This window comes from Salmo salar, chromosome ssa15, assembly GCF_905237065.1.
Source record: "Salmo salar chromosome ssa15, Ssal_v3.1, whole genome shotgun sequence".
Taxonomy (NCBI): domain Eukaryota; kingdom Metazoa; phylum Chordata; class Actinopteri; order Salmoniformes; family Salmonidae; genus Salmo; species Salmo salar.
Genome location: NC_059456.1, coordinates 19,287,995 through 19,305,209, shown reverse-complemented (window position 1 = coordinate 19,305,209; position 17,215 = coordinate 19,287,995). Strand labels below are relative to the sequence as shown.

The 17,215-nt window shown below is 42.1% G+C and overlaps 1 protein-coding gene across 3 annotated transcripts in view; it reads left to right on the top strand.

Moving 5' to 3' along the window:
- Positions 1-17,215, top strand: part of LOC106571025 (protein-tyrosine kinase 2-beta) — a 67,986-nt gene that overhangs the window by 20,493 nt on the left and 30,278 nt on the right. For 2 of the 3 annotated variants that reach the window (XM_045695528.1, XM_045695529.1), the window contains exons 2-10: positions 6,560-6,799; positions 7,487-7,665; positions 9,991-10,078; positions 11,628-11,707; positions 12,012-12,074; positions 12,788-12,842; positions 13,202-13,342; positions 14,424-14,558; positions 16,764-16,865. In XM_045695528.1, the coding sequence (XP_045551484.1) occupies positions 6,602-6,799; positions 7,487-7,665; positions 9,991-10,078; positions 11,628-11,707; positions 12,012-12,074; positions 12,788-12,842; positions 13,202-13,342; positions 14,424-14,558; positions 16,764-16,865 (1,041 nt within the window). In that variant the 5' untranslated portion in view covers positions 6,560-6,601. Of the gene's footprint in view, positions 1-6,559; positions 6,800-7,486; positions 7,666-9,990; positions 10,079-11,627; positions 11,708-12,011; positions 12,075-12,787; positions 12,843-13,201; positions 13,343-14,423; positions 14,559-16,763; positions 16,866-17,215 lie in introns of those variants that run through there. The other variant, XM_014143653.2, reaches the window with a different exon arrangement.

Genomic DNA, 17,215 nt, shown 5'->3' with positions numbered 1-17,215 from the left:
GTGACAGAAGTAGGGCTATACTTACTACTACTGTAAGTGAGAAGTAGGGCTATACGTACCTCTACTGTAAGTGAGAGAAGTAGGACTATACTTACTACTACTGTAAGTGACAGAAGTAGGGCGTTACTTACTACTACTGTAAGTGACGGAAGTAGGGCTATACGTACCTCTACTGTAAGTGAGAGAAGTAGGGCTATACTTACTACTACTGTAAGTGACAGAAGTAGGGCGTTACTTACTACTATATGAGAGAAGTAGTGCTATACTTACTACTACTGTAAGTGAGAAGTAGGGCTATACGTACCTCTACTGTAAGTGAGAGAAGTAGGGCTATACTTACTACTACTGTAAGTCAGAAGTAGGGCTATACTTACCACTACTGTAAGTGAGAGGTGTAGGGTTATACTTACTACTATTGTAAGTGAGAAGTAGGGCTATACTTACCACTACTGTAAGTGACAGAAGTAGGGCGTTACTTACTACTACTGTAAGTGAGAAGTAGGGCTGCTACTTACTACTACTGTAAGTGAGAGAAGTAGGGCTATACTTACTACTACTGTAAGTGACAGAACTAGGGGCTAAACTTACTACTACTGTAAGTGACAGAAGTAGGGCTATACTTACTACTACTGTAAGTGAGAAGTAGGGCTATACTTACTACTACTGTAAGTGACAGAAGTAGGGCCATACTTACTACTACTGTAAGTGACAGAAGTAGGGCGTTACTTACTACTACTGTAAGTGAGAGAAGTAGGGCTATACTTACTACTACTGTAAGTGAGAGAAGTAGGGCTATACTTTCTACTACTGTAAGTGAGAAGTAGGGCTATACTTACCACTACTGTAAGTGAGAAGTAGGGCTATACTTACTACTACTGTAAGTGAGAAGTAGGGCTATACTTACTACTACTGTAAGTGACAGAAGTAGGGCGTTACTTACTACTACTGTAAGTGAGAGAAGTAGGGCTATACTTACTACTACTGTAAGTGAGAAGTAGGGCTATACTTACCACTACTGTAAGTGACAGAAGTAGGCCGTTACTTACTACTACTGTAAGTGAGAAGTATGGCTAGACTTACTACTACTGTAAGTGACAGAAGTAGGGCTAGACTTACTACTACTGTAAGTGAGAAGTAGGGCTATAGTTACTACTACTCTAAGTGAGAGAAGTAGGGCTATACTTACTACTACTGTAAGTGAGAGAAGTAGGGCTATACTTACTACTACTGTAAGTGACAGAAGTAGGGCTATACTTACTACTACTGTAAGTGACAGAAGTAGGGCTATACGTACCTCTACTGTAAGTGAGAGAAGTAGAGCGTTACTTACTGCTACTGTAAGTGACAGAAGTAGGGCTATACTTACTACTACTGTAAGTGACAGAAGTAGGGCTATACTTACTACTACTGTAAGTGAGAGAAGTAGGGCTATACATACCTCTACTGTAAGTGAGAGAAGTAGGGCTATACTTACTACTTCTGTAAGTGACAGAAGTAGGGCTTTACTTACTACTACTGTAAGTGACAGAAGTAGGGCTATACGTACCTCTACTGTAAGTGACAGAAGTAGGGCGTTACTTACTACTACTGTAAGTGACAGAAGTAGGGCTATACTTACTACTACTGTAAGTGAGAAGTAGGGCTATACGTACCTCTACTGTAAGTGAGAGAAGTAGGGCTATACTTACTACTACTGTAAGTGACAGAAGTAGGGAGTTACTTACTACTACTGTAAGTGACGGAAGTAGGGCTATACGTACCTCTACTGTAAGTGAGAGAAGTAGGGCTATACTTACTACTACTGTAAGTGACAGAAGTAGGGCGTTACTTACTACTATATGAGAGAAGTAGTGCTATACTTACTACTACTGTAAGTGAGAAGTAGGGCTATACGTACCTCTACTGTAAGTGAGAGAAGTAGGGCTATACTTACTACTACTGTAAGTCAGAAGTAGGGCTATACTTACCACTACTGTAAGTGAGAGGCGTAGGGTTATACTTACTACTATTGTAAGTGAGAAGTAGGGCTATACTTACCACTACTGTAAGTGACAGAAGTAGGGCGTTACTTACTACTACTGTAAGTGAGAAGTAGGGCGTTACTTACTACTACTGTAAGTGAGAGAAGTAGGGCTATACTTACTACTACTGTAAGTGACAGAACTAGGGCTAAACTTACTACTACTGTAAGTGACAGAAGTAGGGCTATACTTACTACTACTGTAAGTGAGAAGTAGGGCTATACTTACTACTACTGTAAGTGACAGAAGTAGGGCCATACTTACTACTACTGTAAGTGACAGAAGTAGGGCGTTACTTACTACTACTGTAAGTGAGAGAAGTAGGGCTATACTTACTACTACTGTAAGTGAGAGAAGTAGGGCTATACTTTCTACTACTGTAAGTGAGAAGTAGGGCTATACTTACCACTACTGTAAGTGAGAAGTAGGGCTATACTTACTACTACTGTAAGTGAGAAGTAGGGCTATACTTACTACTACTGTAAGTGACAGAAGTAGGGCGTTACTTACTACTACTGTAAGTGAGAGAAGTAGGGCTATACTTACTACTACTGTAAGTGAGAAGTAGGGCTATACTTACCACTACTGTAAGTGACAGAAGTAGGCCGTTACTTACTACTACTGTAAGTGAGAAGTATGGCTAGACTTACTACTACTGTAAGTGACAGAAGTAGGGCTAGACTTACTACTACTGTAAGTGAGAAGTAGGGCTATAGTTACTACTACTCTAAGTGAGAGAAGTAGGGCTATACTTACTACTACTGTAAGTGAGAGAAGTAGGGCTATACTTACTACTACTGTAAGTGACAGAAGTAGGGCTATACTTACTACTACTGTAAGTGACAGAAGTAGGGCTATACGTGCCTCTACTGTAAGTGAGAGAAGTAGAGCGTTACTTACTGCTACTGTAAGTGACAGAAGTAGGGCTATACTTACTACTACTGTAAGTGACAGAAGTAGGGCTATACTTACTACTACTGTAAGTGAGAGAAGTAGGGCTATACATACCTCTACTGTAAGTGAGAGAAGTAGGGCTATACTTACTACTTCTGTAAGTGACAGAAGTAGGGCTTTACTTACTACTACTGTAAGTGACAGAAGTAGGGCTATACGTACCTCTACTGTAAGTGACAGAAGTAGGGCGTTACTTACTACTACTGTAAGTGACAGAAGTAGGGCTATACTTACTACTACTGTAAGTGAGAAGTAGGGCTATACGTACCTCTACTGTAAGTGAGAGAAGTAGGGCTATACTTACTACTACTGTAAGTGACAGAAGTAGGGAGTTACTTACTACTACTGTAAGTGACGGAAGTAGGGCTATACGTACCTCTACTGTAAGTGAGAGAAGTAGGGCTATACTTACTACTACTGTAAGTGACAGAAGTAGGGCGTTACTTACTACTATGTGAGAGAAGTAGGGCTATACTTACTACTACTGTAAGTGAGAAGTAGGGCTATACGTACCTCTACTGTAAGTGAGAGAAGTAGGGCTATACTTACTACTACTGTAAGTGACAGAAGTAGGGCTATACTTACTACTACTGTAAGTCAGAAGTAGGGCTATACTTACCACTACTGTAAGTGAGAAGTCGGGCTATACGTACCTCTACTGTAAGTGAGAGAAGTAGGGCTATACCTACTACTACTGTAAGTGACAGAAGTAGGGCTATACTTACTACTACTGTAAGTCAGAAGTAGGGCTATACTTACCACTACTGTAAGTGAGAAGTCGGGCTATACTTACCAATACTGTAAGTGAAAAGTAGGCCTATACTTACCAATACTGTAAGTGACAGAAGTAGGGCTATACTTACTCCTACTGTAATTGACAGAAGTAGGGCGTTACTTACTACTACTTTAAGTGACAGAAGAAGGGCTATACTTACTACTACTGTAAGTGACATAAGTAGGGCTATACTTACCACTATTGTAAGTGAGAAGTAGGGCTATACTTACTACTACTGTAAGTGAGAAGTAGGGCTATACTTACTACTACTGTAAGTGAGAAGTAGGGCTATACTTACTACTACTGTAAGTGAGAAGTAGGGCTATACTTACTACTACTGTAAGTGAGAAGTAGGGCTATACTTACTACTACTGTAAGTGAGAAGTAGGGCTATACCTACTACTACTGTAAGTGACAGAATTAGGGCTTTACTTACCACTACTGTAAGTGACAGAAGTAGGGCTATACTTACTACTACTGTAAGTGACAGAATTAGGGTTTTACTTACCACTACTGTAAGTGACAGAAGTAGGGTTAGACTTACTACTACTACTGTAAATGACAGAAGTAGGGCTATACTTACTACTACTGTAAGTGACAGAAGTAGGGCTATACTTACTAATACTGTAAATGAGAAGTAGGGCTATACTTACTACTACTGTAAGTGAGAAGTAGGGCTATACTTACTACTACTGTAAGTGAGAAGTAGGGCTATGCTAACTACTACTGTAAGTGAGAAGTAGGGCTATACCTACCACTACTGTAAGTGACAGAATTAGGGCTTTACTTACCACTACTGTAAGTGAGGGAAGTAGGGCTATACTTACTACTACTGTAAGTGACAGAATTAGGGCTTTACTTACCACTACTGTAAGTGACAGAAGTAGGGCTATACTTACTACTTCTGTAAGTGAGAAGTAGGGCTATACTTACTCCTACTGTAAGTGACAGAAGTAGGGCTATACTTACTACTTCTGTAAGTGAGAAGTAGGGCTATACTTACTACTACTGTAAGTGACAGAAGTAGGCCTATACTTACTGCTACTGTAAGTGACAGAAGTCAAAAGTAGGGCTGTACTTACTAGTACGTGAGAGTACTTTTGTTAGGATATGTTTGACTTTCCTTTTTACTTACACTCCAGTTTAACCAAGGCTCAGACCCCACACCTTTTTCCCCATCCAGTTAGTCAGCCAGCCATTCAGCCAGTCAGCCAGCCAGCCAGCCAGTCAGCCAGCCAGTCAGTCAGCCAGCCAGTGCCAGCCAGCCAGTCAGTTTGTCAGTCAGTCAGCCAGTTAGTTTGGAAATTCCTAAATTTTTAGATGTGCAGCTGTTTCTTTTGCCTTGAGTTTAGAATATATAGATACTGTTTGTGGCAGGAACATACAGTATATAGAGATATTGTTCGTGGCAGGAACATCTAGAATATAGAGGTACTGTTTGTGGGAGTTGAGGTACCATTGAAAAATAAGATTCAGGCCAAGCTATAGAAGGAGAGATAGCAGAGTTTTGGCGCAGGTACAGCCGACTAGCGCTAACTACAGAACAACATTTGTTTTCTCCATAGAAAGTCACAGAATCGATATAATATCGTCAAAAATAATATCGCAATTCCCTACTGTGTTGACCCCGCCCCCTCCCCCCACCCCCATTCCTTAGGACACACTGTAGATAAAATGAAGCGGGGTGAAGTATGCTTGTTGCGTGACATATTATTGAGAGAGCTAAGAAAACAGGCTGACCCCTTTTGTCCTCACTCCTCGTGTCATGTTAAAGGTCTGATAGTTTGGAGTTGGGGATTTCTCTGGTGTTTATCCTTTACAGTTTGTGGTTAAACAAGTTCATGTTGTTACTGTCATTGGTATTATGTCAAGTACGGCTTAAAGGTTCAACACTTCAGGGTTTGAAATGTTGTTCGATGTTGTTTGTTACGTTTGTATTTATAAATGAATTCTGAAGAAAATCAACAGAAGTTGGTTGGTTTTTATTCAGAACACGCTCCGAAACGAAGAGTGCCATATACAACCATATGTCACCTGTAGGAGAAACCTCTTTTCGGATCATATTGAACCCTTTTTGGTTCCACATAGAACCTCTCCACATAGAACATCTTGTTCCACATAGAACATATGGTTCCACATAGAACATATGGTTCCACATAGAACATATGGTTCCACATAGAACCCATCTACATAGAACATATGGTTCCACATAGAACCTCTGGTCCCACATAGAACCTCTGAAAGGTTGCTACTTGATTAGTAATCAAAACGTTTTTTTTTATATCTCACCTGAAAGGGTTCTATCTGGAACCATTTTTTCAGAGTGTTCTCCTACTGAGACAAATGGTTTTACATAGCATTATCTTGTCTGCTACAGTAGAATAGATAGTGAACGTGGTGTGTGTAGGCCGACACGTCGTGCCGCTTCGAGTTTACCTTGTGATTTATACAGGCCTTCACATGAAGTGAAAGACAGGAATGTTGGGCTATATCAGTAGATCACATCTGTAAATCAACTGTAAAGTGAGTCAAAACCACATCTGATACTACAGTACACCGCATAGCATTATTACTATATAAATCATGTCACGGCTGAATTTAAGTTCTGCAAGGGGTTTGACTGGATTGATCCAGTGGGAAAGTTACCTGGTATCTTTCTGACTGACCACCCTCTCTGTCTCAAACTAGGGATGCTGGCATAACCCCCCCCCTGTCCCTCTCTCTCCCCCCTCCTCTTTCTCTCTCTCCCCCTCCTCTTTCTCTCTCTCCCCCCTCCTCTTTCTCTCTCCCTCTCTCGCCCTCTCCCCAGGTATGACATCAGTATGACGTTATCATTCTCTCTACCGTGAGAATGTACGAGGTGATGCAGGGAGACACTACCACTTTGTCCTGGAGGCTACCCAGCCCCGGCCACAACGACGGCCCACAACAGAGCCCCTTCAGCGGGGAGGGAGGACCCACCAAGATCCTCAAAGTCTGTTTTTCCACCAACAACACCCTGGGGAAGAACTTCAAACTGGTGAAATGTGACAGCTCCTGGAAGATCAGGGTGATTAACTACGCTTTCACCAGCTGTTGACGTCAAAAGGGATTTAGAAATACATTTGATATACATAAATACTTTGATATACATAAATTAATTTGATATACATAAATACATTTGATTAACATAAATACATTTGATATTCATAAATACATTTGATATACATAAATACATTTGATATACATAAATACATTTGATATACATAAATACATTTGATATAGATTTGATATACATAAATACATTTGATATACATAAATACATTTGATATACATAAATACATTTGATATACATAAATACATTTGACAAACGTAAATACATTTGATTGGTTGATGAGTTGATTGATTGACTTTTTGATTGATAGGATGGATGGATTGATTGAAGATCTGTTGTAGGAAATGAAGTGTGCTACTGTTCATGATGTGTACAACCCCTTGGGAGTTGGATATGGATATGTGAACTGCAGTTGTTTGTAATAAGACATATCATTTATTTATCGTCAATTCGACACAGAAGTCACTTAGTTATAGTCTATAGTCCAGTCTATCCTGACCAGTGGTATCCTTTGTCCCCATACTGACCAGTGGTATCCTGGTCTCCATACTGGTCTCTCTCCTCCAGGCTATAGTGCAGTCTATCCTGACCAGTGGTATCCTTTTAACTGTGACTGTCTCCGTACTGGTCTCTCTCCTCCAGGCTATAGTGCAGTCTATCCTGACCAGTGGTAGGCTGGGCCCTAACATCCAGTATAAAGGCTGCTATGGTCTGCTGCTGAAGCACCTCAAGTCAGACGAGCTCCACTGGCTCCATCCAGACCTGACCGTGGGGGAGGTGGAGCAACGCTATGAGAGTCATCACGTGGAGGCAGAGTGGAGGTGAGAGGAGGGGTGGAGGGATGGGACAGGGGTGGACGAGGTGGACGAGGGGGGAGGAGAGATGGGTGGAGGAGGGGTGGGACAGGGGTGGAGGAGGTAGACGAGGGGGGAGGAGAGATGGGTGGAGAAGGGGTGAGACAGGGAAGAGGAGGTGGAGGAGGGGGGGAGGAGAGATGGGTGGAGAAGGGGTGGGACAGGGATAGAGGACGTGGACGAGTGGGGGAGGAGAGATGGGTGGAGGAGGGGTGGGACAGGGAGAAGTGGGTAGACGAGGGGGGAGGAGAGATGGGTGGAGGAGGGGTGGGACAGGGAGGAGGAGGTGGACGAGGGGGGAGGAGAGATGGGTGGAGAAGGGGTGAGACAGGGAAGAGGAGGTGGAGGAGGAGAGATGGGTGGAGGAGGGGTGGGACAGGGAGGAGGAGGTGGAGGAAGGGTGGGACAGGGAGGAGGAGGAGTGGGACAGGGCGGAGGAGGTATGGGACAGGGGTGGAGGAGATGGAGTGGGAGTGGGACAAGGTGGATGGAGGAGTGGGACAGGGGTAGAGGAGGTGGAGTGGGAGTGGGACAGGGTGGATGGAGGAGGAGTGGGACAGGGGTGGATGGAGGAGTGGGACAGGGGGATGGAGGAGTGGGACAGGGATGGAGGAGGTGTGGGACAGGGGTGGAGGAGGTGGAGTGGGAGTGGGACAGGGTGGATGGAGGAGGAGTGGGACAGGGGTGGATGGAGGAGTGGGACAGGGTGGATGGAGGAGTGGGACAGGGGTGGAGGAGGTGGAGTGGGACAGAGGTGGCGGAGTAGGAGTGGGACACGGATAGAGGAGGTGGAGAAGGGGAGACAGGATGTTGATTATTTATCCTTGCCATTATCATTCACCTGATGACAAGACATGCAATTATTTATTTTTACTAATGTATGATGAGGACCATGGGTTGCCGGTTTGCCGCCAATATTCTGCCCATATGAACAAATATATATATACACAATATTCCTGCTCATATGAACACATTTATTTTAGGGCATAAGTGAAGCAATGTATGACAGCCTTTTTTAAAGTTTAAAGGAGTTTCCTCATGGAGCCACAAGACTAAAGAGTCACTGTAAAATATAAAGTGTTGCGGTGGTGCTTTGGGTTTGCCTGGGATGGGCAAATATGGGTACGTTCATCAGATGAATACTCCTACTCTAAAACATGGGTACGTTCATCAGTTGAAGGCTCCTACTCTAAAACATGGGTACTGCCAGGTGCGTCGTAAAAAGTGGACCAAGGCGCAGCGGGTATCATGCTCATCTTCCTTTTTTATTTGGATAAACGTGAACACTTAACAAAAATAACAAACAACGACGAAAAAACAGTCTGTAAGGCTACACAGCTATACATGGAACAACTACCCACAAACACAGTGACAAAAAAACCCTACTTAAATATGGCCTCCAATTAGAAGCAACGAAAAACAGCTGCTTCCAATTGAAGGCCAAACCAAAACCTGAACATAGAAATAGACTAAATAGACATTCAAACATAGAAATAGACAACATATAACATTACCCAAAAACCCAAGACACATACATCAAACACACCCCTGCCACGTCCTGACCATACTACAATAACAAAATGACCCCTTACTGGTCAGGACGTGGCAGGTACGTTCATCAGTTGAAGACTCCTACTCTAAAACATGGGTACGTTCATCAGTTGAAGACTCCTACTCTAAAACATGGGTACGTTCATCAGTTGAAGACTCCTACTCTAAAACATGGGTACGTTCATCAGTTGAAGACTCCTACTCTAAAACATGGGTACGTTCATCAGTTGAAGACTCCTAGTCTAAAGCAGAGGTACGTTCATCAGTTGAAGACTGCTACTCTAAAACATGGGTACGTTCATCAGTTGAAGACTGCTACTCTAAAACATGGGTACGTTCATCAGTTGAAGACTGCTACTCTAAAACATGGGTACGTTCATCAGTTGAAGACTGCTACTCTAAAACATGGGTACGTTCATCAGTTGAAGACTCCAAGTCTAAAGCAGAGGTATGCTCATCAGTTGAAGACTGCTACTCTAAAACATGGGTACGTTCATCAGTTGAAGATTGCTACTCTAAAACATGGGTACGTTCATCAGTTGAAGACTCCTACTCTAAAACATGGGTACGTTCATCAGTTGAAGACTCCTAGTCTAAAGCAGAGGTACGTTCATCAGTTGAAGACTCCTACTCTAAAACATGGGTACGTTCATCAGTTGAAGACTCCTACTCTAAAGCAGAGGTACGTTCAACAGTTGAAGACTGCTACTCTAACGTATGGTTATTTTCATCTCTCCACAGGTATGACCTGAGAGTCCGCTACATTCCAGTCAACTTCCTGGAAAAGTTTAAAGAAGACAGTACCACACTGCTGTATTTCTATCAACAGGTACAGTAGGCAGCAAGCACTACTCTGACTATGTAGAGAACACATTAATACTGTATGGTGAGAACACATTAATACTCTATGTAGAGAACACATTAATACTCTATGTAGAGAACGCATTAATACTCTGACTATGTAGAGAACACGTTAATACGCTACGTAGAGAACACATTAATACGCTATGTAGAGAACACATTAATACGCTATGTAGAGAACACATTAATACGCTATGTAGAGAACACATTAATACGCTATGTAGAGAACACATTAATACGCTATGTAGAGAACACATTAATACGCTATGTAGAGAACACATTAATACGCTATGTAGAGAACACATTAATATGCTATGTAGAGAACACATTAATACTCTATGTTGATAACACATTAATACGCTGACTATGTAGAGAACACATTAATACTCTATGTAGAGAACACATTAATACTCTATGTAGAGAATGCATTAATACTCTGACTATGTAGAGAACACAATACTCTGACTATGTAGAGAACACATTAATACTCTGACTATGTAGAGAACACATTAATACTCAGACTATGTAGAGAACACATTAATACTCAGACTATGTAGAGAACACATTAATACTCTATGTAGAGAACACATTAATACTCTGACTATGTAGAGAACACATTAATACTCTGACTATGTAGAGAACACATGACTAATTTCCAGAACTAAATCGTCAGCGATAATTCACTGTTGTCTGTTGTCTTGGACTTGTGGTAATACTGTAGATGCATTGTTACGCAACCTGGTCTCAGAGCATTTCTTATCATTCTGTAAGTAAATCCGAGACACTGCGTCTAATATTACATGTTACGTTTCGTATGGTGTGTATTAATTTGTGGCTGTCCATCACCCATTTCATATGATATGTTACAACTTACAATTCGTATTATATGTTAAGAATTTGCTAAATGTAAGTGTTACAAATTCTAGCTAGGTGGCTAATGTTAGCTAGCTGGCTAACATTAGCTAGGTTAGGGTTTAAGGTTAGGAGTTAGATTAAAAGGTTAAGGTTATAATTAGGGGAAGGGTTAGCTGACATGCTAAGTGGTTGCAAAGTAGCTAAAATTAGTAAGTAGTTGAAAAGTTGCTAATTATCTAAAGTTGTCCCCGATGGGACCTTTGAGTTGATAGACGTTCATGTTATACGCCTACCCATCCACCCCAACCAACCACCCTACTTTGGTTTTAGCCTTATTAAGTAACCATCTGTCTTTATGTATTAACAACAAACATAACATACCATACTCATTTGAGTGTCCCGGATTTACATGTACTATGTTACGTCTAGACTATGAGACCAGGCTTAGTGACTTCATACAGATAACAGTTAATGTGTTCTGTCCATATTGCTTATGTTAGGTGTGTAGTGACTACATGTAGATAACAATTGCCTGTGTTAGGTGCATGGTGATTACATGCAGTACCATGCCAGTAAAGTCAAAGACGGAATGCAGCGTAACTAACCCTAACCCGTTAACAGTAAATGTGGTCTCTCTCTATGCCATCTTGGTTCTGTGTTAGGTGCGTAGTGACTACATGCAGTACCATGCCAGTAAAGTCAGTGATGGGATGGCCCTGCAGCTGGGCTGTCTGGAGATTAGGTGAGGTCGGGTTTTCCTTATGTATCCTCTTGTCAGTGTGTAGACGTCATCAACGTCACAGTGGGTTTGTCCACAGAGCCTAGTTGTCGTAGGTCACGTTGTTCTAAATCGATTCAAAATTAATATTTATTTGTCACATGACAGAATACAATGGGTGTAAACCGTACAGTGAAATGCTTACAAGCTTTTCCTCCACCATACAGAACATTTAAATAGGATCTTTAAAAAAAAATTATAATAATAAAAGCAGGGGAACATCACTGAGTCAGATAAATAAAACAGTGTTTATCTGCTTGGTTTTCAGGAGGTTTTATAAAGACATGAACGCTAAAGGTTTGGAGAAGAAGTCCAACTTTGAGTTACTAGAGTAAGTACTTACGTTTTACATGTTTGTTGGTACCAACCTTAATTTACCTACCGTTTCTATCACATTGGTTTGATTGGTTGTTTTATTTACCTACCGTTTCTATCACATTGGTTTGATTGGTTGTTTTATTTACCTACCTTTTCTATCACATTGGTTTGATTGGTTGTTTTATTTACCTACCTTTTCTATCACATTGGTTTGATTGGTTGTTTTATTTACCTACCTTTTCTATCACATTGGTTTGATTGGTTGTTTTATTTACCTACCGTTTCTATCACATTGGTTTGATTGGTTGTTTTATTTACCTACCGTTTCTATCACATTGGTTTGATTGGTTGTTTTATTTACCTACCTTTTCGATCACATTGGTTTGATTGGTTGTTTTATTTACCTACCTTTTCGATCACATTGGTTTGATTGGTTGTTTTATTTACTACTTTTCTATCACATTGGTTTGATTGGTTGTTTTATTTACCTACCTTTATTGATTGGTTGTTTATTTATACCGTTTTATCACATTGGTTTGATTGGTTGTTTTATTTACCTACATTTTCGATCACATTGGTTTGATTGGTTGTTTTATTTACCTACCTTTTCGATCACATTGGTTTGATTGGTTGTTTTATTTACCTACCTTTTCTATCACATTGGTTTGATTGGTTGTTTTTTTTCTAACTGGTCTCTCTGAATGTGATTTATTTTGACCAATGAAGGAAGGACGTGGGGCTGAACCTGTTCTTTCCACAGGAGCTCATTGAACGCATGAAGGTACACATATACATTTTGATTTCCACATGATCGTTCAACATATTATTGGAAGTTTCGAGAAAGTTTTTAATGAGCCTAACCGTAACTATTATGTCATCAAAGAGAATTTCTGTTAATTTCTGATAATTTCTGATAACTTCTGTTAATTTCTGATAATTTCTGTAAATTTCAGTTAATTTCTGTTAATTTCTGATAATTTCTGTTAATTTCTGATAACTTCTGATAATTTCTGTTAATTTCTGTTAATTTATGATAATTTATATTGTAGCAGCGTCGTTTACCCTGCTGTTTACTATGTGACATCATAGTTAAAATAGGGTTATGAAAGTGTTGTCTAATGTTGTGATGTTCTGTCCCAGTCTCGTCCCCTTCGGAAGCTGATCACCCAGACGTTCCAGCAGTACTCTACCCTGAAGGAGGACGAGTGTATGGTTCGCTTCTTCAAAACGCTCATGGAATTCATCAATGTTGACGAGGAGGTCTACCCCTGCGAACTGGTGGTGCGTGTTTCTGTTGGCTTTACAGACAATACAATTAGGAATGTCCGCACTCAGGTATTTGCAGTCGGTACACAGTAAATACCTGAGTGAGGTCCTGTCAGTACACAGTAAACACCTGAGTGAGGTCCTGTCAGGACACAGTAAATACCTGAGTGAGGTCCTGTCAGGATATAGTAAATACCTGAGTGAGGTCCTGTCAGGATACAGTAAATACCTGAGTGAGGTCCTGTCAGGACACAGTAAATACCTGAGTGAGGTCCTGTCAGTACACAGTAAATACCTGAGTAAGGTCCTGTCAGTACACAGTAAATACCTGAGTGAGGTCCTGTCAGTACACAGTAAATACCTTGTGAGGTCCTGTCAAGACACAGTAAATACCTGAGTGAGGTCCTGTCAGGACACAGTAAATACCTGAGTGATGTCCTGTCAGGATATAGTAAATACCTGAGTGAGGTCCTGTCAGTACACAGTAAATACCTGAGTGAGGTCCTGTCAGTACACAATAAATACCTGAGTGAGGTCCTGTCAGGACACAGTAAATACCTGAGTGAGGTCCTGTCAGGACACAGTAATGAGTGAGGTCCTGTCAGGACACAGTAAATCTAGTGAGGTCCTGTCAGGACACAGTAAATACCTGAGTGAGGTCCTGTCAGTACACAATAAATACCTGAGTGAGGTCCTGTCAGGACACAGTAAATACCTGAGTGAGGTCCTGTCAGGACACAGTAAATACCTGAGTGAGGTCCTGTCAGGACACAGTAAATACCTGAGTGAGGTCCTGTCAGGACACAGTAAAGTGAGGTCCTGTCAGGACACAGTAAATACCTGAGTGAGGTCCTGTCAGGACACAGTAAATACCTGAGTGAGGTCCTGTCAGGACACAGTAAATACCTATCATATAATTTTCCTGATCATAACTGATTCCTTTTGGATCACGGCACCTCAAATTATGCAAGAATCTACCATTAGAAATGCACTTGGTTTTCCTTTTTACATGGCTCACTTCAAAGAAAATATTGTATGACTCTGAAGTCTGTCAAGAAATTAAAGTTAAGTTGCAATCCCACTGTTTTGTCCACAGCAAGGCTGGAGTCTGTCAGTAGAGCTGGTGATTGGAGCCAGGGGCATTCGCCAACGCACCCATAAAGACTCAGCGGTAAGCAGGATGTTAACTGTAAACAGGGGCATTCGCCAACGCACCCATAAAGACTCAGCGGTAAGCAGGATGTTAACTGTGAACAGGGCATTCTCCAACGCACCCATAAAGACTCAGCGGTAAGCAGGATGTTAACTGTAAACAGGGCATTCTCCAACGCACCCATAAATACTCAGCAGTAAGCAGGATGCTATATATGTTGCCATTTGGTAACTTTTCATTCCATTGTCATGAATGATTTCTGGCCGATATTCTTATGTTCTTCATGTCCCATCCCCAGCCTGTGTGGGGTCCGTGGTGAAGTTTTCCCCAAGTGATAGATTAACCATTAGTATGGAAAATGCTAAACTGAACCAAGTTCAGCATCTACTGAGCATTGTGGGGGAAATGTACTTGCTACTATTGTGATATGTTGTTGTCTCACCTAGCTGAAGAAGAATGCACTAATTGTAAGTCGCTCTGGATAAGAACGTCTGTTAAATTACTTAAAATGTAAATGTGACTTCATCCTGCACTACACTCTTAGAAAAAAAGGTGTTATCTAGAACCGCTCTTCGGCTGTTCACATAGGAGAACCTTTTGATTCTAGGTAGAACCCTTTTACATTTTAGTCATTTAGTAGATGCTCTTATCCAGAGTGACTTACAGTAGCAAATGCATACATTTCATACATTTTTTTTCTTCCATACTGGTCCCCCGTGGGAATCGAACCCACAACCCTGGTGTTGCAAACATGCTCTACCAACTGAGCCACACGGGACTGTGCACAGAGGGTTCTACATGGAACCCAAAAGAGTTCTACCTGGAACCAAAAAGGGTTCTACAAAAGGGTTCTTCAAAGGGTTCTCCTACGGGGACAGCCGAAGAACGCTTTTGGAACCCTTTTTTCTAAAAGTATAGAGGTTGACACGGGAGTGAAAATCCATTCCAGTCCTGTCTTGTCCTGTCAAACTTTTTCCTGTTTCGGCAACAGTTCTATAACCACTGAACCTTCCTGTTCTGTCCCTGTGAAAATTACTCCCGTCTCGTGCTAATTTTACACACAGAAATCACAAATGCAAAAAATCATCTCGCCATAGCAACTGCTCCGTTTGGCTACTGCACAGTGCTCAGCAGACAGTATCCTGCCCTGCACACAGCTGATAACAACCACATTATCAGTGTTTGGCAATGAAGGCAAACCTTCCACTTGCCCAGAGTCGGATCAACTCAATTAATCTCTTGAAGGATTCATCATTCACTGACGTACGTTGGCGTCTGAGGTAAAGTAGTGACTGCACTTATAGCCGTGGCTATAACTGGAGCGAGGCGTGAGAGTGAGCTGATGGAAGAGGAAGGGTGAAATTACATTAACTAATATAATAATATTAAGTAAACTATCTTAGGCCTACTCACAGTTTTTAAATAAAATGATCTACACATTACATATCCACCCCCCACACAAAAACCCCTCAGTTTATAACTATTCCTGTACTGTCCATCCTGTCCTCTCCCAGACTTGATCCCTAGAACCAGAATCCCACAGGACCCCCAATACTATTTTTATTTATTTATTTTACCCCCTTTTTCTCCCCAATTTCGAAATTGTCTCATCGCTGCAACTCCTCAATGTTCTCGGGAGGCAAAGGTTGAGTCGTGCGTCCTCCGAAACATGACCCGCCAAACCACGCTTCTTCAACACCTGCCCGCTTAACCTGGTAGCCAGCAGCACCAATCCGTCGGAGGAAACACTCTTCAACCGACTACCGAGGTCAGCCTGTAGGCTCTGCACCACAAGGAATCGCTAGAGCGTGATGAGCCTAGTAGGCCCCCACTGGCCAAACCTTCCCTTAACCCGGACGACGCTGGGCCAATTGTGCGCCGCCCTATGGAACTCCTGATCACGGCTGGTGATACAGGCTGGTGATACAGCCCGGGATCGAACCAGGGTGTGTAGTGACGCCTCTAGCACTGCGATGCAGTGCCTTAGACTGCTGCTCCACTCTGGAGTCCTGTCCCTGGGAGTCCTGTCCCTGGGAGTCCTGTCCCTGGGAGTCCTGTCCCTGGGAGTCCTGTCCCTGGGAGTCCTGTCCCTGGGAGTCCTGTTCCCGGGAGTCCTGTTCCCGGGAGTCCTGTCCCCGGGAGTCCTGTCCCCGGGAGTCCTGTCCCCGGGAGTCCTGTCCCCGGGAGTCCTGTTCCCGGGAGTCCTGTTCCCATGTCAACCTTTACCCTACACCTGTGGCTGTTAAGTGTATCAGTGAATTGTTTCTCTCTTATCCCCCCCAGCCTGTGTGTCTAGCGGATTTCAAACAGATCAAGAGCATCAAGTGTTCATCTCAGAGTGACGGCAAAGCCCTCCTCAACCTGGACATAGACGGAGCCAGACAGGTACACATTAAAATAGAAGAAGAAAAAGTGCATTAGTACTGCTCAATCAGGACATGGACCGAGTCATACAGGTAAAACAAGGTAGTGAGGCCTGGGCCAACATTCACAAAGAGACTCGGAGTAGAAGTGCTGATCTAGGAACAGTGTTGCCTTTTAGATCATAATGAATAAGGTTATATAGACAGAGAGGACCTGATCCTAGATCATAATGAATAAGGTTATATGGACAGAGAGGACCTGATCCTAGATCATAATGAATAAGGTTTTATGGACAGAGAGGACCTGATCCTAGATCATAATGAATAAGGTTATATGGACAGAGAGGACCTGATCCTAGATCATAATGAATA